General features: G+C 31.3%; 1 protein-coding gene across 1 annotated transcript; it reads left to right on the top strand.

The window, feature by feature from the left end:
• Positions 1-3164: 3164 nt before the first annotated feature.
• On the top strand, positions 3165-22901 carry LOC136984556 (DNA repair protein complementing XP-C cells homolog). Its single transcript, XM_067281594.1, has 8 exons — positions 3165-3287; positions 6504-6622; positions 7558-9735; positions 11071-11296; positions 12756-12924; positions 15250-15343; positions 19527-19620; positions 22711-22901. The coding sequence occupies exons 2-8, from the start codon at positions 6615-6617 to the stop codon at positions 22801-22803; spliced, it is 2862 nt and encodes a 953-aa protein (XP_067137695.1). The 5' UTR covers positions 3165-3287; positions 6504-6614; the 3' UTR covers positions 22804-22901.
• The last annotated feature ends 63 nt before the right edge of the window (positions 22902-22964 follow it).

The following is a 22964-nucleotide window of genomic DNA, read 5'->3' as shown; positions in this document are numbered from 1 at the left end:
AACTTCGACAGATCGACCAGCTAGTGCACGTGTAAAAAGAAACGTCATACAAAATAAAAGAAGAGAGAACAGAGAGAAACCACATTTCGTTGCCATATTGATTACATCTTGACTAAGGCCAAGAAAATAAACTACATGCTGCTAAAATGTGCTAGGTGCACCTGGGGACTAAATCGTAAAGCTTATAAAACTCTATATAATGGGGCAATACAACCAATGCTACTTTGCGTGGCCTCTAGCTGGGGTCATGTAACTAGTAAAAATTCAGTAGCAAGTAAATTACTCTCTCTTCAAAAACAGTTTGCCATCAGAATTTCAAAGTGCTGCAGAACTGTTTCTATTAATGCTTCTCTGATACTAGCGATGCTCCTTCCTTTGCCACTATGTATTGTAGAAAAGATTCTAAACTACTACATCAGAACTACAAACATCAAGGCTCAACAACGGTCTCCTCCTATTTACGGCTGTTCATATGCTACTACATTGCAATTACCCTACTATCATCCTGTAAACAAGGTTATCCTCGGGGTACATTTGGTGTCATCTGCTTCCTCCATGGATAAGCATGCAGACATTAATAGTCCTCTTCACGTCGGCTCAAGTATCTGTATCTTCCTCCAAACTGACATATTTTGCCCAAAATATGTTAGAAGATACGGATATCCCACACATACCTCCATCTATCAAGCTAAAGATGCTGTCTACCAAGCTGTTCGGTGGGCCACTTCACTACCAAACAAAACTCTGTCTATCAACATTTACAGTTCTTCTCAGTCTGTCCTAAAAGCTCTATTAAATCCCACTTGCAATAGCAATAAAATCACATATATCCAGCACCATATTAAAAATCTTGTAAATAAGGTAACTTTTATATTTGTTCCTGGCCATACTGGCATACTAGGAGATGAAAAAGCCGACTTTGTGGCTAAGTCGGCTGCAAAGGACATTAACTTGGAATACACTCACATCCCTCTCTCACGTAGCAGCCTTAAAAAATATATTCATGAGAATGCTATGCAAAAGTGGAATTAAAAATGGTTGAACAGTAAAGCTGGTAGAATAACAAGACTTTATTTTCCTAGTATTGAATGCAGATTCTCATCACCAGTTAGAGATATAACGTTTGTTACTGCTCAACTACTTACTGAGCATTGTAATTTTAGAAGTTACCTGGCGATGTGTAAACCGGGTAGAAACTGCCTTTTGCTTTTGCTCTATTCGCTTGTGCCAACGATAGATCTGACACCTAGTGGTATTAGCGCGAACTACATAATGGCGGCCGCTATGGGTATAAAGTAGTTTGTTAGAATAGAAAGTGTTCACCCTTGCTAATGTTGTGTTGTGTCCTTTGTCAAAACTGTATGTATCTTATCGCAGACGTACCGCCAGGTTTCTTCTAGTCATACCCACATAATCTTTTTCGATTCCTAACTGTTGATTTTCAAATGGAATTTTATATACCCCAGCTTTACCTTCCTTTTTTACGCTGTCTTTATCATTCCGTAGCAAGCTACAGATATTAGGTGCTCTTTTATAGATCATTCTCGATTTTTATAAGAAAAAGAGCACTTGATACAACGTTGACAAACGACACAACAGCACAATATTATCAATTATAGCACAGCTGAAAGAGCGATTGTAAAATGGGAAGAGGCTAAAGTCATTTAAACGGTGCACTCTCCATCCATTGAGTTGGAGAAAGAAAAGGTGGAAATTTATAAAATTAAAATGAAAAATCGTTGCCTAAATGCTATGGATGCTAATGCGCTTCCAACAGCGTGGAAATATATAATAGAAAAAAGAATGACACTTAAAAACCCTTAAATCTTTTCTTTTTACTTAGCTTTGTTTTCTGTTTTATTTGTTTGTTTATTTATTTATTTAATATACACACTTCTTTCAATTTATTTTAAAGTTAAATTATTTTATTGAATTTTAAATATGTAAAATATTCGAAAACGGTACGTTCCATTTTGGAACATTTATAATATTAAACCTGACGATGGCCTATATTAGATAGAGTGAAAACATTTGTATAAAAGAATTTTAAGCTCAGCAAAATTAACTGTGGGAAACTGAAGTGAATTGTTTACTGAGAAAGAGCTGGATAGATATGAAGTTATCAGTTTTGGTATTTCCTGTTCTTCTGTAAGACATCTTTTTCATAGTGACTTAAACAACTACGAAATCAACTAGGATTAATGTCGGATACAAATGCGAATAAAACGTTTTGACTACAGAGAGAAAAGTTATTAAAAAGACAACACACGGGTAACTCTCGTACATTGTCAAGCACGCTATACCCTTTGTGGCAGCCATTTTGGTCGACTCATACGCCACCTATATTTACTGGCACAAGCGAATACAGTAAACCTTGACACCGTCGACCATATGATCTATCATTGTCCAATTTACGATCAAGATAGACTTATTCTGAAATTAGAAATCTTTACGCTTAGTTTCTTGTGGCCATGTCCACTCGATAAGCTTGTTCAGAAGCCACCATTTGATGCTTTTTACAATTATGTTCAAAAAATATGGAAGAAAAGACTATTTATAATTCCACATTTCTAGTTTTACATTTTAGTTTTCACTAAAAGCCGAATATTAATTTTTTGTTTACTTTGTATCATGTATTTTGGTTTATGTATTCTTAGTGTTATACACCCATAGTAGTGGTGCACTTATTCTAATTTAAAAAAAAAAAAACGAGAGAGAAACCGCCACACGGCCTTTCTCCCATGATAAAAAATGTGTAGAGAGTCTGCTAGTGTTATTATTCTCTCACGTTACACGAGATGGCGTTAGTACAACGACCGTTCTTAATAGAAACCGCCAAATTGAAGCCAAATTCAAAACCACCACTCAACGAGATCAAAAATAAAAATAATAATATTACGTAAGACAAGATGTATTACCCCCTACCACTGAGTAAGAAATCGTAAGAAATCCTTGACCCCCACCCACCCCAAAATACGTTACGTAATTTATGTACGGCCACTTAGGAGAAAATATAGAGGACGCTAATAATTTTTTTTATAAATTTTCCTAGTGTAAAGTTAAAATATCTATTATATTTTTTATTAAAAATATCTTAAACATTGAAAGTAGATAAATTACAATCGTAAATTGTTTATATATCAATTCCTCTATGGTCGATACTTTTGTTTTGATAATTAGACGATAGATGGCGTAATGTTTTTAGAAGCGGTTTATTGAATAAGTGTTGGATGTCCTTTAGTTTGTAGCGGTTTGTCTTTTGGCGCTGTTTGATGAAACATTGAAAGGTAATGTAATAAATCGTTTTATATTATAATTATTTATTAAAAAACTTAGTGTAAAGTTACCTCTGTATTAATATAACTATATTATTCATGTGATATTTTATAGGACTCAATTCAAGCTTTGAATGAGACGTTTGGGAACTTATCAGAGTTGTAGAGCATACCTATAGGAGCAAAAAAATCAAAGGAACCGTACCCGTATATGAGACTCTTCGCGAGATATTTGCCTCCAAACATCAGTTTTTAACATGTATTAGCATACTCTCCATGCTCCGTGTTGTCAAGGCTGGCTATTGCTCACCTCGACTGACACTTCACATGTAGTTGTGCACTTTGGTGCGAGTGATAGCCAGCATCTCGGCACAGGGTGGGGGCGAGCCCTGCACCCCTCCTTTTTAAACCACATAACATCGAGTACACCATGAATGGTTGAGCGGGTTAGTTGAAGCCGGCATAGTCGCGTGGCTAAGTAGTTAAATGCGACAGTCTTAGAGGAGTAATGCGACTCGCAATCTCGCACAGACTGATTTTAGGCAGGCTGTATCTCGTGAAGGGTTGCTGATAGAAGTATGGTTCCTTTCACATTTTTACTCCTATGGGTATGCTCTATGACTCTAATAGGGCCCCAACCACGTCGTTTGGAGCTTGAATTGAACCCACGTAAACGATATACAAGATATAAAATAAACTTCTACTCTTTTTCCTTAAGTGGAATAATCCAATTTCTCAATTTTATCACCAAAATCTTATTAATTTTGATAAAAATACTGTATTACGGTTATCATTTTGAAAGTAGGTGTCTAAAAGAATGTCGATGATCCAGATCGGATGCAGATTTGGAAGTCGAACTGAATGGATGGTTTGGATAATTGTTTTACCATCATCTATTGCTCTACACTATCTGATTCTAGCGTGAATAGAGTATGTTTATAAACATTGGCTAAAATCTGCGTTTTCAAAACAAGGGAGACTTTTCTATTGCCTTTCCCGAGGGGGTGACAGAGATTTTAGAGGTTGTAGAAATGTATGCCTTTTTTCTGTTGTCAAGATTATGGTCTACTCACAGTCCAAAAAAGTTAGTTTACTTATTTGGTGGGACTAGCAACTATAGTATATTCGGATGTAAGGTTTCAACGAAGTTTGATTAACAAAGAAATTAATAGAGCATTGCATTTGCTTTTTATTGACAATACAATAAAGTAATCTGTTAAACAAATATAAATTTATTAAATTGACCCTTAATAAATTTTACAAATTTTATAAAATTATTAATAAACTGGAAAAAACTTAATCGGAAATTAATTTTTCTCATACAATCAAAGTTATTAAATGGAAATTTCAATTTATTTATTGTTATTTCTTGCACTTTTGTTTTAATTTTTAGATTAGTTTATTAACATCTGCCTTTGCATTTATTCTTTTCACCTGCCCTCAATTTAAGGGCAGGTGTGAAGGGTAATTATGAAGGATTCTAAGAGAATTAAAATATGTTAAAAAGAAATTTTATCTATCAGATTATTAGGAGTTTTCTCAAATGTATAATTTTGCATAATGCTGAATTTTTAGTCACCAAATGTTTTAAAATTGAAATATGCTAATTGATATTACACTATCACTTTAATATCATAGGGTCGTAATATCAGTTGACATATTATGCTAGAGACCAAGACCCTAGTATAATATCAATTAGCATATTTCAATTTTAAAACATTCTGCAACATAATAATACAGCAATGTATGTACCTTTTTTAAATTCTAATGGTTTTGATCTACTTTATAGTCCTACATTATGAATAATCAATTGAAAAGTTACTGTAATTAACAATGTAATTGCACAAACTGACAGTTCCCCTGAAATTTAGTTTCTGATATATATTTATACAATATTAACTATTTCATTTAGTGTTTTTAAAGTAAGCTAGTTTTTAATTAAATAAAGTAATAACATTTTTCTAAATTAGATAGAGTTGTCACAATCTTTATGCATGAGAATGTGTTTTGGATCATCTAGTTAGAGAATATTTCAGCAATGAATTCAATAGATTATAAATTAGGTATGGATTCAGAATAGTCTTTTCAAAAGTCCAGATTTAGCATATGACAATTCATTCCGAAACATTGTAAAATAAAATTTTTCATCTCCACCTCACAATCAAAGACCTAAAAATGGATTTTATTTATTCATTTTTGACACTGTCCTGTGGGCACTAAGAAAACCTTTTTATCAAGCCCGTTACAGGTTCAGCCAGGCCCGTAATGGGACAACAGATGGTGAGAGAGGGTTCAACATATACAACACGAACCACCCATCAAAAAATTTCTGGTGGTTTTCAACCCACGTGGATCTGTTCCCAAGTCCTCCAGAGCAATAGGCTAACACCTTAATTGCTCAGCCATTCTTAAAAATGGCTGTATTAACTTCCAACTGTCAATACAGAAGAGCATGAGGTAAAATTCAAATGTGTGACAGAGAGGAGAGTAGACAGATAGCTTTTAGCATACAGAGTGGTCTCAATGTTTCTATGTATTTTCATCTTAAATATTTGATATTGGAAACCAATCAGAGAGTAATATTTATTCTCAAAAGAAATAAAAACGACGACGCTTTCACAAACTATAAAGCAAAGGGGTTCAAGAAAATTTGTTGTGAATCAATTACATTTAATATTGATAAATGTTATTATCATCTTAAGAAAGATTTTTTATCTACAAAGTTTGATTATCAGTAAACATTATTATTTTTTTATATCTTTAAAATTTCGGTAAAATAAATAGCATTTGGTATTTTTTTTTATAATATTTCAGTCTCTTTCCATTGATATTATTATTATTATTAAATTCAATTCCAAATGTTAAATTTGTCTTGCTTAAAATAAAGATTGTCAGAAATACTAAAAAGTTTATTATTTTTCGTAAAAAATTGTTTAATGTTAGGATTGTAATTTATTAAGCTTATTAAATTTATTTTAAAGCAAATTATTAATTATACAGCTTTATAATTAATTAAAAAAATTAATCGATTAATCCATAATTAACTCTAAATAAATGATTTTTACAGGACTGTATGAAGGAAAAATGATTTTTCTGCTTATAAATCAGGATATTATTTTTAATTAAGTTAAATTGTTATATAATCATTTTACTCTTTCTTATTAATATAACAAACTTAGTTATATAAATGAAACAATATGTATATAAATTAACTTTTTCTTATTACAGTGGAGATTATATGAAGACCTTGAAAATGTAATATTAACCACTGACTGACCTTGGCACTTGAAGAACTTGGAATTTTTTCATTCACCTATAAAAAAAAACTGTAGTCAAGTAATGTATATGTAGACTTATATAATAACGATTTTATGTAATTGTTTATATATAAATTTGACAATGAAGAGCATGAATTTTTTTAAGCCAAAGTACTTGAAATAATTTTTTATTTTTAAAAAGCATTTTTCTAATTTATATTTCTCAATATTTATTTATAGCTTTGTTAATATTTTTTTAAATATAATTTTAACTAATTTAATGGAGTCTGTAGACATAAATGTTTAGTAACTAAACTACCAATTTTGTAATTTTATATATGTTTATAATGGTACCAAGTTTCATGAATTCTTATGATATTGAGATTTGTTCATTTTGAAGTGAAGAAATAACTCTACTAAAACCCAATACGTTGTATCACCAAAGCCAACCTCTGCCATATTCTATCAGGCTAAATAACTAGCTTAATATGATAGCTGTTATTTAGCCCGATAGCATATGGCAGCGATTGGCTTTGGTAATGTTGATGTGAAGATTATATGCACTTAAGGTGGCCAAACTGTGGCTCTTTTAGACTCTTGCATATACATGTAATATTTTTGTAAGTTTGCTGCTATCTGGTGTGATACACACTGATTGTATTATTAAAATCTTACTCTTATGAAGGCAACTAAATCTAAGAGTATGTGTGTAAAGTTGAGGGTGTTAAACAAACCTAGCCAATTATAGAATATCAATAAAGTAAAGTAACAATGCTATTAACTATAGAACAGTTATAACTATAATACTTTAACTACATAAAGTATAAAATATCATTCCAATAGAGAATACAGCTCTCGCATAATTCTGATAGGCAAGGCTATATATGCTAATATATGGTTGATATCTTGATAAATTTTGGCCACCTGTTATATACTAAATTATAATAATAATATGCAAATATTAATTTTGTTAAACTTATCCATTACTTTTCTGTAATGTTTGCTTTTTATTTTTGAAATATTAGTTTAGAAAAGATGAGAAGAAAGAGAAAAGCTACAGAAGATGTTTCTGAAATAGTTGATCATGATGTAAATTCACAAGCTAATAAAGTTAAATCCAAATGTAAAACGCCTGTTAAAACATTGAAAACTGTCAAAACAACAAAAATCATTGTCGGAAAGGATGATAACAATAAAACTTTACACAAGAATCAAAGAAAAAATAAAAAGAATGTGTCAGAAAGTCCTAAAACACGTAAAAATAGCACTCCAAGAAGAGGTGCAGAAACTAAAGAAACTAAAAAAAAGAAAGTTTCTGATTCTAATTCTAACACAAAGAATGTGTCAGAAAGTCCTAAAACACGTAAAAATAGTACTCCAAGAAGAGATGCAGAAACTAAAGAAACTAAAAAAAAGAAAGTTTCTGATTCTAATTCTAACACAAAGAAAAAGAAAGTTCTTGAAACCAAAGCAAGTTTACCAGAAAAACCAAAAGACCGTAAAAAAACCAAACAAAAATTAAAAATTACCGAGGAGGATGGCAGCGATGATTTAGATCAAGTAGATATGACTCAAGAAAAACAAAAACAAATAGAAAGAACTGAAAATAACAGCATTGAAGATTTCAATTTACCAAAAAATAAAAGAAAAAATGTTAAAAATAAAAAATGTCCTATCAGTAATTCTAAAAATAATGTCGAAATGAAGGCATTGGTTAGTTCTAACAGTCAAAACAATGAAGAAATCAGTAAAGAGAGAGAGGATAATGAAAATGAATCTTCTGAAAGTGAATGGGAAGAAGTGGAAGAAGCAGAAAATGAGATGGATTTAGATGATTATAAACCAGATATACCCAAGGAAGGTGTAGAAATCACATTAAATGTCTCAGATTCTTGGAAATATCGGAAAAGAAAGAAGAAAGAAATCGAGTTTATCGATGTCATTCGTAGAGGAGTGAATCGTTTTCGGAAGAACATACAAATAGAACTGCATAAAGTTCATCTTTTATGCCTTCTTGCTCATGGATTTTATGTGAATCGTTTACTTTTAAATAAAAATATGTTAGCATTGATATTTTCACACATTCCTATTGATTTTAATGTAAATAGTGAAGTTGATAAAAGTGACATTTCCAAAACTGTTGAATGGTATAAAGAATATTTTGATTATGACTTCAGTTTCGAAACTTCGGCTAAAAATATTAGAGTTAGCATTGAAAATGCTATCGAAAAAAGCAAAATTACTAGCAGGAGAGATTATAATATGATATTTTTATTATTAATTCGCTCTTTGGGATTGGAAGGGAGACTTTGCTTGTCGCTTTATCCTCTTCCAATGAAATCAGATAAACTTTTGCAAAATAAAAATAAACTGAATACTAAGAATTCGGAATGTAAAGAAAGCAACAATGAGAATGAAAATAAGCCAAAATCTTGTAGAAATAGGAATAAAAAATCAGCTGGAAATGAAAATGTAAGTGTTAAGTCTGATATAAAAACAGAAAAAAATACAAAAAGTAAGACTAAATCAAGGAAAAGCAGACAAGTTCCGAAAGAATCTGATAGTGACAGTGATTTTGAAACTACTAATACTCAAAGAACTTATACACTTAGAAAAAATAAAAGAATAAGCATGAAAGAAACAGATAGTGATGGCGATCTTGATAACGACGGTAATGGAAGCAGTAGTGATGATTTTTGTATAGAGGAAAAAAGATCAAGAACATCCACTAAAGTTAGAAAATCCTGTGATAGATCAGAAACAAATGAGTCGAGCTCATCAAGAAAATCATCAAAAACAAAGATGCTAAATTTGAAAACAACAGATTCTGATGACGATATTAAAGTTATTTCAAAATACAATGGCATAGAATATTGGTTAGAAATATATTCAAAAAGTGAAGCTAGATGGATTTGTGTGGATTGTGTAAATAACATTATTGACAAACCATACAAATTAGAAGCACGTGCTAGACAGCCCGTAACATATGTTTTAGCCTTCGATGACAAAAATTATGTTAAAGATGTTACAAAAAGATATGCATCAAATTGGATGACTAATGTTAGGAAATTACGAATAGATTCAGATTGGTGGAATAAAACTTTATTGCCATTTATGTTGCGTAATTCTGAACAAGATGAGAATGAAAATAAACAACTTGATCAAATGATGATTGATCAACCATTTCCTAAAACAATTGACAAGTAAGTAAATTTATTATACATATTTAATTGAAATATAAACTTATATTGCTAGAAATGTATAAATAAACCATAAATTCATACCAGGATGCATTTTAGAATTGGTAAAGCATGATTCTGACATCAAACATTTGCTTTTAACGGAGAAATACATTACAATGCTACTAAGTGCTTTTGGACATTTATTTGTCTATTATCAAGAGTCTATCACGAAAAGAGCAAAATTATGTAATTCCTTACTAACATTGTAATGAAATAAGTTTTATTCCATAAAATTTTAACTAAAAATTTAAGTTATGTTTCAAAGTGTGCACAAGCCCAAACAAATTAAATATTTCTTTATGTGGTGCTCTGTTTTTTCTTCCCGATTAATTATTCCCATGCTAAAGAAAGACTGTTTACATCCCTGAGATTAATCATCTCATTTTCCAGGCTCTCCTCGTAAGTTTAAGTTTTTCAGTTCCTCTTGTACATTTTAAAATTACCCAAAGCATATCTTAATGTCATTATCATATGCTTTCTTACTGAGTGTGGTGGTTACACTATTATGTAAACCTTACTGGTGCACATGCAATCTCTCTGATAAATTCTGCTTTATGGTTCCTATACAGTCTCTCTCTGGTTATCCTCTCTTACCACTAACATCAACTTATATGTATACTAGTTCTCTTCACTTTTGTCTTTTTCATTCCTCAGAAAGTCAAGCATAGTCTTATTCCTTTTGAAATATCGGTCCATCTTTCAAATTTTTTTATAGCTTCCCATTTCACCTGAAACTCGTTCCTTGTTGCTTGTCTTTTGATGGACAAAAAATATAAAAAAGTGCTTAGTCTATAGTATTGTAATGTGTTATCCCATTAGATATGGAGCTTCTCCCTGTAGTTGTTTTTAAGAAATTAAAATGTAACAAGATCCTGTTTTTACAATTTTTAAATTTGTAGATATGAAGGTTGTTCATGATGGTAAAGCATGATTAATAATTCATGATTTAAACAAATATATAAATTACAAGTATATACGATACATTATAATATACATGATGTATACAAATTAGGATTTACAAGCTCATGTTTATTTACACTTAATAAATCTGCTACCCAAATACTTCCAACATAATGTGTATGTTGGAAGGGACATTCCAACAGGACAATGCTCCAAATGTTTATAAAAATATTATCAAATTATTTAGAATAGGTTTATAGTGAGATTTATTTGTCATCTGGTGTGAATGTTCCATCTCATCTGATAAATTTCTGATAAACATAATGAATTTTTAAGAATTTGTCAAGTTTTTTTCATATATAAACTATACATATAGCTTATAATTTTGTGTTTCAGATTCAAGGATCATCCACTGTATGTTTTGAAACGTCACTTACTGAAATTTCAAGCAATATATCCTCCAGATTCTCCATCTTTGGGATTTGTTCGAGGTGAACCCATTTATGCCAGAGAATGCGTACATACATTACATTCGAGAGAGACTTGGTTAAAGCAGGCAAGAGTTGTGCGCATTGGAGAAGTTCCTTATAAAATTGTAAAAGCAAGACCAAAATGGAATAAGGTATGAAAATGAATATGGTTATTTAATAATTGCTATAGCAATATAAATATAAACACCAAGCCCAATAGTTATATTAAAGCCAAACAATTACAGGATTAAATCAGGTTATATTACTATTACTACAATTGATAATTAAATGTTAAGTAAAGTGGCCTAGATATAGGTGTTAGGCACCATCTCTTATTAAATTTAATAACTAAAATTAAATTAATATTTTATTAATTAATTAAGAAGGTTCTAGAAAAAAAGAATTGGTGAAATTCAAATCTGTAACTGCCACTTACCATGCAGAGGCATTGCCAGTTGCTCTACCTGGACTTTCCTTCCAGAACTATTAAATAATTCAGGAGGATAAACTATTTAATAGTTCTGCAAGATAGGACAGAGCTCCAGGTAGTGTAACATCTGCATGTGTGTCACAGTATTTTAAAAAAATGTTTTAAACAATAAAGAGATAAGAATGCTGTTTCGCTGAAATATATAGTTACTGGAAATATTTTTAATAATTTATAAATATATTAGCTTTCTATTTTGAGTACTTTGAATGCATCTGTGTGATTCAGCAAAATTATTGTATAATGACTGACTTATGAGGATCATTCAAAAAGAAATGAGCTGGAGGCAGGAATGTGAAAACCAATGACAGAATTGTAATATCGTTGCATGTGTAAGAATGTGTGGTTCTGACAACAGCACGGAAGATCACAGCCTGCTGCTAGAGGGTCACGGGTGCATACCACATGACTACAAAGCTAACAGAAGCATGCATCACTCGTCCACTGCAGTCAGTTCTGTTGTAAACACGACTGACCACGGTGGACGATTGACTTGGCAGTCCTGGGTAACGACTCCGTCAACCAGCTGGACAATGTCATCAGTAATGTGGTGTGGTGTTCTTGACTATGCATCATCGGCTAATGATGCCCGCCTTTCCCTGATGCGCTTGTGCCACACCTTGACCCTTGCAAGGGACATGCAGTGTTCATCGTACACTTGTGACATTCTTTGATGAATGTCCGTTCCCCCTACTCCTTCCGCTGTCGGAAAATGAACAACACCTCTTTGCTCTTCTTTTGACACCTTCATTTCACTGTTTCACTGTTTACAACATGACTGACCGCAGTGGACGATTGACGCATGCTTCTGCTAGCTTTGTAGTCACGTGGTATGCACCCATGACCTTCTAGCAGCAGGCTGAGATCTTCCGTGCTGTTGTCAGAACCACACATTCTTACACACGCAACAATATTACAATTCTGTCATCGGTTTTCACATTCCAGCCTCTGGCTCGTTTGTTTTCGAATGATCCTCATATATGGTTATCTTGAGATCCGACTATATCTGAAATTTGTCGTTGTTTGTTAATTTATATAAAACTAAAGAAATCAAGTGTAATAAAATATAAACAGTTGATGTAATATGAAAATAAATATTAAAATTATTTATTTATTTATACTAGATGAAAGGTGAATTAGATCATGATCTTCCTCTAGAAATTTTTGGTATTTGGCAGACAGAAAAGTATGTTTCACCGCCTGCCGAAAATGGTAAAGTTCCAAGAAATGAATATGGAAATGTTGATCTTTATCAGCCAAGCATGCTTCCTGCAGGAACTGTACATATTCAACGTAAGATTTTAATTTATTAAAATGAACTTTTAAGATAATGGCAAGAGAATCTTTTCAAAATTAAAATTTTTTTTTACATTTAAATAAAAATATGTTATTGTTCAAAAGTTTAGCAATTGAGAAATAAACACATGAATTTAATATTTTGTATTTCAAATTTCTGAATGATATGACAATTAGAACATCCTATTCTTTGAGCATTTTTTGGATAACTAATGCAGGCCTCAGGATGAATCACTATTTTTAAATTAGTTACATTATCTCATCTATTTTGGCAATATATCACTGTTTCTCACTTTTTCTGTCGTTATGGGCAACAACATTTTTGTGATGCCAAGCTGTCACACGTTACTTCATTAATTAATGTTTAAATACTTAAATTGCAATGCCCATAACTTCTTTCTCTTGTTGAATGAAAACCAAGTGCAAAAAATGATAAACGAACATAACTTAAAACAACACTATCATTTTTCAATTTTTGTTCTAATAATTTTGATAGTGTAACAAAATCACTGATTAAATTTTTTTCGAGTTTGTTAATATTTTATAAAATTTGGAAAGTTTATTAAGGGACAATTTAATAAATTTATAGCTTTGTAACAGATTACAGGATTTATTAATGCATAATAAATAAAAGCAGTGTTTTACTTTTCCAGCTTATCATGTATATAACATGGGAAAATATTGCAATTGTGTCAAATTTGATTCTCCAAATTTTTTGCAGATCTGAATTTTGAGACCTCCTGAATCCAAAATTGGCAAAAAAAATTCCATGTGTTGTGTTTATTTTTGATTAATATCTCAGGATGGGGTAATGGTTAAGAAACAAAATTTAGCACAGTAGCTTGTGTATAAAGGGCATTAATGCAATTAAATTTTGGTAGTTATATATCGAGGAGTAGGAAGGTATTGTGGTATTTTCTGGTCATAGTTACAAATTATGATTGCTTTATTTGTAATTAATAATGAAAATAAGTTGTTGTCTTTTAAACAAAAGAAAATGTTCTTAAACTAAATTATAACTTCAAATGAAACAAAACCCATAAACGTAAAATAACAATCGGACTCAACTCCTTACAAATAATGAATATCATCACGGCCAACTAATTTTGTTTTGGTCACTGTTTAGTTACTTTTTCCTTGCTTGGAGTAGCAACTCCAAGCAAGGAAAAAGTATTCTCCCTTATTTAGAAGTCATTTTCTGTTCCAATGCCTGCTAATGCTTTCTTGATGCAAAAACAGTACTTTCTCATAGGTAGTGTAAGCTCATAATTTCAACTAATCTTGATTTCTTATAGAAGTATAAGATATACAGTTTATTAACTTCACAAGCTACCAAATACAGTAGAATATCATTATTCAAAATAATCAGAACAGGCAATTTCAGATAACTGATCACATCTGGTAGGGAAAGAATAAAAAAATAAATACCTTAAACTAGAAAATTGCACAATTTTGTTGTATCATGATAGGATTGAAGTGGAGCTGGAGAGAAAGAGATGATCCTTGCACTTGCCTCTACAGAGGAGGCAATCCAAGAGCAAAGTAGTTGATGCTGATTGGTTTGTTCCTGTGTTTTGTTCATTTTTCGCACCCATTTTCTGTTAGTTGCATGCAATGCTGTTTTTCCCCTAAATTCCATTAGGTGTGCCGAATCATGTCGAGGAGCATATGTTATCATTTTGACCCCATTGTATCTTGAAAATGAAATCACAGCCCCTATTCTTTATCACATTTTTGGATTTCTCATTGCAATTAATGGAAAATGGTAAAGTTAACAAAACTTATTAAAACTTTATTCAAAATTGATTGATCAAATTTTGAGAACAAGTACAGTTCTGTAAGCTATTTAGAAAAGGCTTCGCTAATGCTTCCATCTCAGTTATAATAGAAAATATTAATTTTAATTCTAGTACAATAGTCAAAGAAAGTTAAGGCATTTAATACATATGAATGTCTATTACTGTATCTAACAGCATAACAGAGCATGTCTTTGGTTGGAGATATACAGTATATTTATATATGTATATGAGTATTGTTATCATTGTTGTGATATGCTTTATGTACAAGTGTTTTAATATTTTAATATCAATCCTGGTCTACAGCTGTGTCATCATTTAAAATTTCAAGAAGTATTTCAGGAATAATGACCATATCTTTTGATATGGTCATTATTAGCTCACTTCTTTTAAGCAGTAATGGTCACTATTTTTAGGTTATTGTCACTTTTTAAAGTATTTTTATAAGTCTTGTTTTAAAAAAATGATATGATTAGTATTATTTACTGCAGACTATTGACTAATCAATCATTGATTACAAATTTAGTTCCAGGACTTATTAGAATAGCTCGAAAGCTGAATATCGATTGTGCTGCAGCTATGGTTGGATTTGATGGAAACTGGGGGCATTCACATCCAGTGTAAGTATATAATCATCGTCAAACATGGTAAAAATCAAATACAGATTAAGATTATGTTCTTATTAATTTCATTGTGGTTTCTTTAGTCACAGTGAATGAATTTTGCTATTAATGTAATTTCAAAATTTTGCATTTGAATATTTAAATAAAACAGTTTTGTAGAAAAATTATTTTTCTTAAAATGAATAAGTTATTTAAAATTTTAACTGATGAGATAGTAATTGATATATTTATCTATTTTTCTACATATTTTTTGTTATTTTATGTGGACTTTACTTTTTAATTTCTAAACCAATATATTCAGAAGACCATATGTGAACTGACTTTGAACATGATGAGGAACAGTCCTTTTCCCAGTCTAAAAATGGGCTAAAGGAAAATCTTTTATTTATGTTGAGAATATTACTAGCTAATTACATATCAAAGATATACAAGGTAGCATCAAAAAGTTCCTGGAATTATGCTGGGTTAGTCAATTAAAGGCAATGTAAAAGGGAGCATGTAATGCATGTCAGCGAAATATGTCAGGAATAAAGAAATGTATGAAACGTATTCAAACAAATCCGTACTCACTGCAAAGATGAGAACAGTTACCATTCACTTAAGGTCGTGTTAGTGAGACATCATGAAATAGTTCTTCCATAGACATTTTTGCCAGACTATGTGCAAATATCAAATTTTGTGTGTTATTGGAGGAAAACCCTCTTGAGACCTTGAAGATGCTTCAGGATGCCTATGTTGAATCTGCTACAAAGCATTCTCAAGTTTATGACTGGCAAAAAAGGAGGGATGAGAAAGTGTTGCTGATGATTTGCAAAGTGGTTATCCATCAACATCAATGTTTGAGGAGAAAATGTTGGTTGTATGCGAGATTGTAAGGTCAGACAGATGGCAGTCAATTGAGCAGATTGCCAAGACAGTAGGAATTTCGTTTGGAAGTTGTCATTCCATCCTGCATGATCAATTGAACATGCACCATGCCACAAATGCTCATGACGAACCAGTGAGAGACTCACAAGACATTACGTGGCGATCTCATTGAACTGGCCAATAAGAATCCGGAATTTCTTGACAAGATTATCACAGGTGACGAAACCTGGTGTTTCTTGTAAGATCCTCAACCAAAATGACAATCCATGGAATAAAAGTCATTCACCTTACTGCAGTCCATGAAATTCAAGCAGGATAGGAATAAGTGGAAAGTCACATTGGAGGTCTTCTTTGACTCCCAGGGGATTGTTCACTATGAATTTATACCCAAGGGTTGCAGTCAACAAGGAGATGTATGTCACCATCCATCAAAAACATCCACGCCATTGGGGAAACAACACATGAGTGCTTCTCCATGACAATGCCCCTGCTTGTGAAGCAACTGCTTCACTAGCAAGGGCATTGTTGTGGAGATCACACCAAACATGGAGTAATAACATTGGAACATTCTCCATATTCTCCAGATTTTGCTCTGTGCAAATTCTATTTCTTCTCCCAGTTGAAAGGTGCCACCTCAAGAATGCAGATGAGGTTATACAGAGTGCGACATCTTCGTTGCAGGTGCCGTTGAGACAACTTCCAAGAATGTTTTCAGCAGCTATACCAGCATTAGCAAAAGTGTATGGTTGCCAAAGGATAATACTTTGAAGGGCACATTGCTTGATTTGTCAATTGTACACATACTTTTGAGTAATAAAACAATTCCAGGAACTTTTTGAAGCTACCTTGTATGTGGATAACTGTTACAACCATTGCAATGCAATCACCCCTCATCAGTCTCAGCAATTTACAGGCAGCAAAGATTATAATTTTGCAAGAATTATCAATTGGACTGATTCGATCTATTTCTGTAAATATCTTCACTTAAAATCCCGGCTTTATATTTTTCTACAGAGCCATTAAAACTTTGTTTTTCTTTCCTCTGACTTTAATTAAATTTAATTTAAATTCTTTAAAACTAACACACTAATACTATAAGAATAGGTATGTATTATATCAATGGTGTGGTTTTCTTTATATTGCTTTAAAAATCAATTCTTTAAATATTTCTTCAAGAGAATTTATGAGACTTCATAGGTTAAATCTGAAGAAGTTAACTGATGTTTTTTTGTCTGGACTACATTTTATCAGAGACAAAACTTCTGAGTGTAATCTTCGTTATTCTTTATTCACTATGCGTTTTGGGTGCAAGATTTTTTTTGTGTTACTTGCACCCCTCGTCAGGTGTTACATTTCTACAAATTGGTATAAATACAATTATTACAGTGATTTATTACGGTAAAATTACAACTATTATTACAACTGGATATATTTACACAATAGTGAACTAACCTGTTTTATGTTTAGACATACAGCTATCAGTGGCATAGCGAAGGGGGTGCAAGGAGGTATATCATGCACCGGGCGCCACTCGCAGAGGAGCGCCCAAATAGTCTCCAAGACAAACTATATGTGTTTCTGGAGGGGGGAGAGGGGCGCCAGTTATGTTCACTACGCCACTGACAGCTATGTGGTGTTGATGTTGTATCCCCTAAGGCATTTCTAACTTACTTTCTGTTTGCTTGCTCTTTAGCCACTCCCATTTCCTCCCATACGTTGTCAATCTCCATGCCATTATTTAAGTTTATGGTTTTGTTTTTATTAACAATTGCGAAGTGTTCTTTGAATTTATGTAGATAACTGTCTTTTTCTCTGTGGATTATTTTTACACTTTTTTCATTGATTGTGCATTCAAACCTGCTGCAGTGATTTGCCCATGGTGATTGGTTGTATTTAAGTCTAATTGCTGCTTCGTGTTCTTTTATTATGGTTCTGAGTTGCCTTCCTGATTCTCCAATTGCTGGTTTTTTACGTGTACATTTTATCTCATATACCACTCCTGCTTTGTTTCGTATTTTGTTGTTTTTAATTTTAATTTTTAGTTTGGCTGCTAGTATAACACCATGTTTTCTGAAAACTTTTCTATATTTTTCAAATGTTCCATATACGTAATATTCTCATTCTTATTCTTTAACATTGAATCTGTTTTTTATAAATGTAGTTATCCATTTTTTTTAGTAATCTGTATGGGTAATTGTTCAAGATAAAAGTATTTATTAATTCATTTTTTTTTTGTTTTTCTCTGTCTTCTGCCTTAGATGTTCTGTTCCATATCTTTGAGAGTGCCATTATAAAATTATTTCTTTTTATTGTTATAGGACTATATGATTTATAATTAAGAAGTTTATCTACAGTGCTGCTTTTTTTTGTAAGATTGCACAAATCAATGAAAATCAATGCACAGTCAATGAAAAAATCAATGGATGTACAATCAATGAAAAAAGTGTAAAAATAATTCACAGAGAAAAAGACAGTTATCTACGTAAATTCAAAGAACACTTCGCAATTGTTAATAAAAACAAAACCATAAACTTAAATAATGACATGGAGATTCACAACATATGGGAGGAAATGGGAGGGGCTAAAGAGCAAGCAAACAGAAAGAAAGTTAGAAATGTCTTAGGGGATACATCAACACCACATAGCTGTATGTCTAAACATAAAACAGGATAGTTCACTATTGTGTAAGTATATTCAAATAATGGAAGTTGTAATAATAGTTGTAATTTGTAAAGTTGTAATTTTACCATAGTAATCACTGTAACAATTGTATTTATACCAATTTGTAGAAATGTAACACCTGATGAGAGGTGCAAGTTACACAAAAAAAAAATCTTGCGCCCGAAATGCATAGTGAATAAATAACGAAGATAACACTCAGAAGTTTTTGTCTCTGATGAAATGCGGTCCAGACAGAAAAACATCAGTTAACTTCTTCAGTTTTAACCTATGAAGTCTCAGCAATTTTCTTGAAGAAATATTTAAAGAAACACACTAATAACTAAAAAAGTTATTTTTCCCTTAAAACCAATTTTCTATGAGTGAAACCAAATGTAAAATGTGCAAGATCTTTGCAATGTTTTTGCATAGTAACGAGAGATGCAGCAGTAGTCAATTACTTGATAAAGTTCATAAATTACTACTATTCAATAAAATCTACAAATAACTGTAATAAAGTTTGAAATTCTTTAATACGACATCTATTAAGTATTCATAAAACAATATTGTTATATTAGTTTCTTAATATGATTATTTATATAATTTTATAGTACTGTCTGCCAATTCACAACATTAAATAAATTTAATTTTATAGTTTTGATGGTGTGGTTGTATGCGAAGAATTTCGTGATGTTTTAATTGCTGCTTGGGAAGAAGATCAACAAATCCAACAGCAACGTGAGAAAGAAGTTAGTACAACTATATTATTATTATTTATTATTTTGAGTAGTTCATGAAAAAATTGAAACTAAGTAGTCTATTAGTAGTCTATCAAAAAGCAAATGATTTATTCAATATGTGAATGTATTGATTGATTGGTTTTACATACTGGTATGCAACATAACAGCGATCTACCAATTGGAGAATGTGCCTTCCGGCAGTCTGGAACACTATTGTACAGTCATCTGGCTGGCTTTCAATGTACGAGAAAAACAAAGAATGTTTTTGAAGTTGGTTCTTGAAACCTTCACATATGTTACTAAAGCAAGAACATGAATAGACAATAATAAAAAGTTTATGGTATTGCTTTGAAATGCCAAGCATATCTTTACCAAACAGAAATTCCCAATACAAAATTTGACTTTCATTTCAGGTGCCATAATTTTTACTCGGTGCAATGTTTACATTTCAGATGTTTTTCTTCAGATATCAATTATTTTTCGACTAATTTTTTCACTGTCTTTCTATTGGCTGTCAGTTATTTGTGACTATTTATTAGTGCTTCTATAATATAATTGGGCTGCAATTTGTAAAAACTATAGACAAATCATATTATGGAAGCACCAAATTTCCACTGGTGTCCATCTGTCTATCCTTCCTTAATCTCAAGAAAGGAGTTAGAAAGACAAAAGTCAAGATCAGATATGGAAAGTTTAGGGACAGGAGGCTCCAATTAATTATATACGAACTTCCGATGCAAACTGGATGTCATGTTATTTCAATTCAAAAATTTTCCCCCAAAAGGAGTTAGATAGATGTCTGGCATGACTATTCCTCACAGGAAAAAGTATTATGTACAGGGGCAAGACACTACTAGTTTGAGATGGAGAGCATATATATTAAATTAAATTAATTTAAAATATGATTAAAAATTGCTTGTTTGATCTTTAAACAGTCAGTAGGAGAAACAATGAAACCAAGATCAGAATCTGTCTGCAGCACACTAAAAGAGGAAGAGAAAACTGTTCGTTTATTATTCACTGATTCAATTTCTTGGGGCAGGATTATATGCATCAGTTCAAGTTGACTGATACATTATTTTTCCAAAGTTCATATTTTAAAATTCTGCTGTATACTTGAGTTTAATCAACCATTAGTAGGAAATTAACTATTCTCATAGTAGCCAGAGTGGGAAAAACTAAAGGTAATCTGATTGAATGGTAGACTAAATACATCCCATAACTTTGATAATTTTTTTTATATATTAAATTATGAAATAAGTTACAAATTCTTCATAAGTCATAGTTTTTTTGTTTTGACTTTTTGACTAAGATCTCCTCTATTTGCTAATCAGAAACTACACCAGCATAATAAGTCTTATTAATAAGCAAGGTCCAAGTAGACAAGGATACAAATAGAAGTTGATCATTGTTTAAAAATGGAAATTCTTCAAAATCATGTATTTCAGAATGAATTCTATAAAAACAGAATCTTTGAAACATGTATAATCTACTCTCTAACACAAAAACAACGGTTATTCTGATATTATAAGGAGTTCTTAAAAATAAAATAGAGAGAAAATTTAATTGTAAAAATGTATAAAAATAAATTAAAATAAACAAAAGTGTGCACATAAAGTGGGCAAGTTGTTCTTTGCTATTCTTCTTTTGATAAATTACGAAAATTTACTGCTTATTTTATATAAGATAACTGTTACAAAATTTGTCCGTCATTTTGTCCAGAGATGGAAGGGATCTAAATCTATATGTGATATCAAGAAAAGTTAATTTTCTCTCTTGCTCATCATTTCTTTCTTTAATTTATATCAGTGGTTTTCAACCTTTCTATGATTTCATCACTCTAATTTGCTATGCTTTAACTGCGCAATACCTACCTTGTGCAAATACTTAGAATAGATGATGAGAAAAATACAATAAGATGAACTTTCATTTTTAGTCTTTAATATCATTTTTGTAATAACTCATCCATAGCATTTACAAACTATTTAAATATACTAGTACAGATTGCATATAAAATTGTAAAATAAAACATTTTAAATTGATTATTGCTCTAAATTGCTTTCAATGGAAAATTTGAGCTTATTGATAATTATAGGCAGTCTTAATATTGAGTTGTATTACTAACAAGGCAATTGATATGTTACTGTGAAAGACCGAAAGTAGAGAATGTCGATATTTTCCGGTGAATGTGGACACACACAAAATACATAGGTGAAAGACCGAATATTTGGTTATATTATTATACATTCGAACAGTCGCCGGTGTATGTCAACAAGCATGGATAAGCTTTGGTGGAGGTCGAAACGACACCCGAGAAGCTGATGTCAACAGAGAGGCAATGGTCTGTTACCAAATCCTTTGTGGGTAGCCGGAGGTAGGACAAGGTCATACTTCCAGCTACCCACACCTCTTTTCCCGGCAACGGTTTGGTGGAAATTGCCCACTTTGTCACTGGATGGTGTTTTTTTCTTTTGATACATTATGTATCTCATCACTAAGTTGTCGTTTAACTAGTTTTGGCAAGTGTTGGTTGTAGTTTTAATTTAACATAAGAAAGAGTATTTAATTTATTCATTCATCAAGTAAACATCTTCAAGAATTCTTAAGTATAATAACTATGAGTTTTATCTGTAAAAATCTTTTATTTGGGAAATAAACAAAAGCAGTGGTTTGAAATTTGTATTGCAAGAATTTATCTGTGTAAATTTCTTTTTAAAATGTCTTATTGTTCGTTTACTGTACCCGCACACAAAATAATATGGATTGTATTTTGTTCTCATGACTTTGTTGACAAAGTATTCTTCCACAGTTTCTCTTGGATCCAAAGAAAACTGTAGAAGTCTTAATTAACTGAGATTCTATTATACTTACATATGAAAAGAAATTATCACATCCATTCTAGAGTTAAAAAATATAATTTTAATTTCTCTCTTGCAATTTAAAATAAAGTTTTATTATATTGTTAATGATAAAGAATAGCCATCGTCTATATTTTTACTGTATGTCTTGTATGATGATGTTTTTTTCAATAAGATTAATAATACAAACTATGATTATTAATAAATTAAATGAATTTATTTTTGTTTTTTTGTATTGCAGAAAAGAGAGAAAAGAATATATGATAATTGGAAACGTTTAATCAAGAAACTATTAGCAAAAGAAAAAATTAAGAACAAGTATTGTTTAAATTAGATGTGAATTTTTATTCAAAATTAAAAGTTCAGGTTTGTTTTATTGTTTTACATCAAATGTATAATATCTTGTTAATAAAGTTATATTTTTTAATTGAATTTTATTATAATGTTAAAATGTCAGTTATTAAGTTTATTAAAACTGAATTTAATCGAATTTTA

This window comes from Centruroides vittatus, unplaced genomic scaffold (assembly GCF_030686945.1).
Source record: "Centruroides vittatus isolate TY-2023 unplaced genomic scaffold, ASM3068694v2 contig_923, whole genome shotgun sequence".
Classification (NCBI taxonomy): domain Eukaryota; kingdom Metazoa; phylum Arthropoda; class Arachnida; order Scorpiones; family Buthidae; genus Centruroides; species Centruroides vittatus.
Note: the sequence above shows the minus strand (reverse complement) of the source record. Positions and strands in the feature narration are given on the sequence as shown.

Bases quoted from the DNA above. Each gene is read 5' to 3' on its own strand.
- LOC136984556 (XM_067281594.1), top strand. The intron at 11,297-12,755 runs GTATGAAAATGA...TATTTATACTAG, and splicing joins CAAGACCAAAATGGAATAAG to ATGAAAGGTGAATTAGATCA. The intron at 19,621-22,710 runs GTTAGTACAACT...TTTGTATTGCAG, and splicing joins AACAGCAACGTGAGAAAGAA to AAAAGAGAGAAAAGAATATA.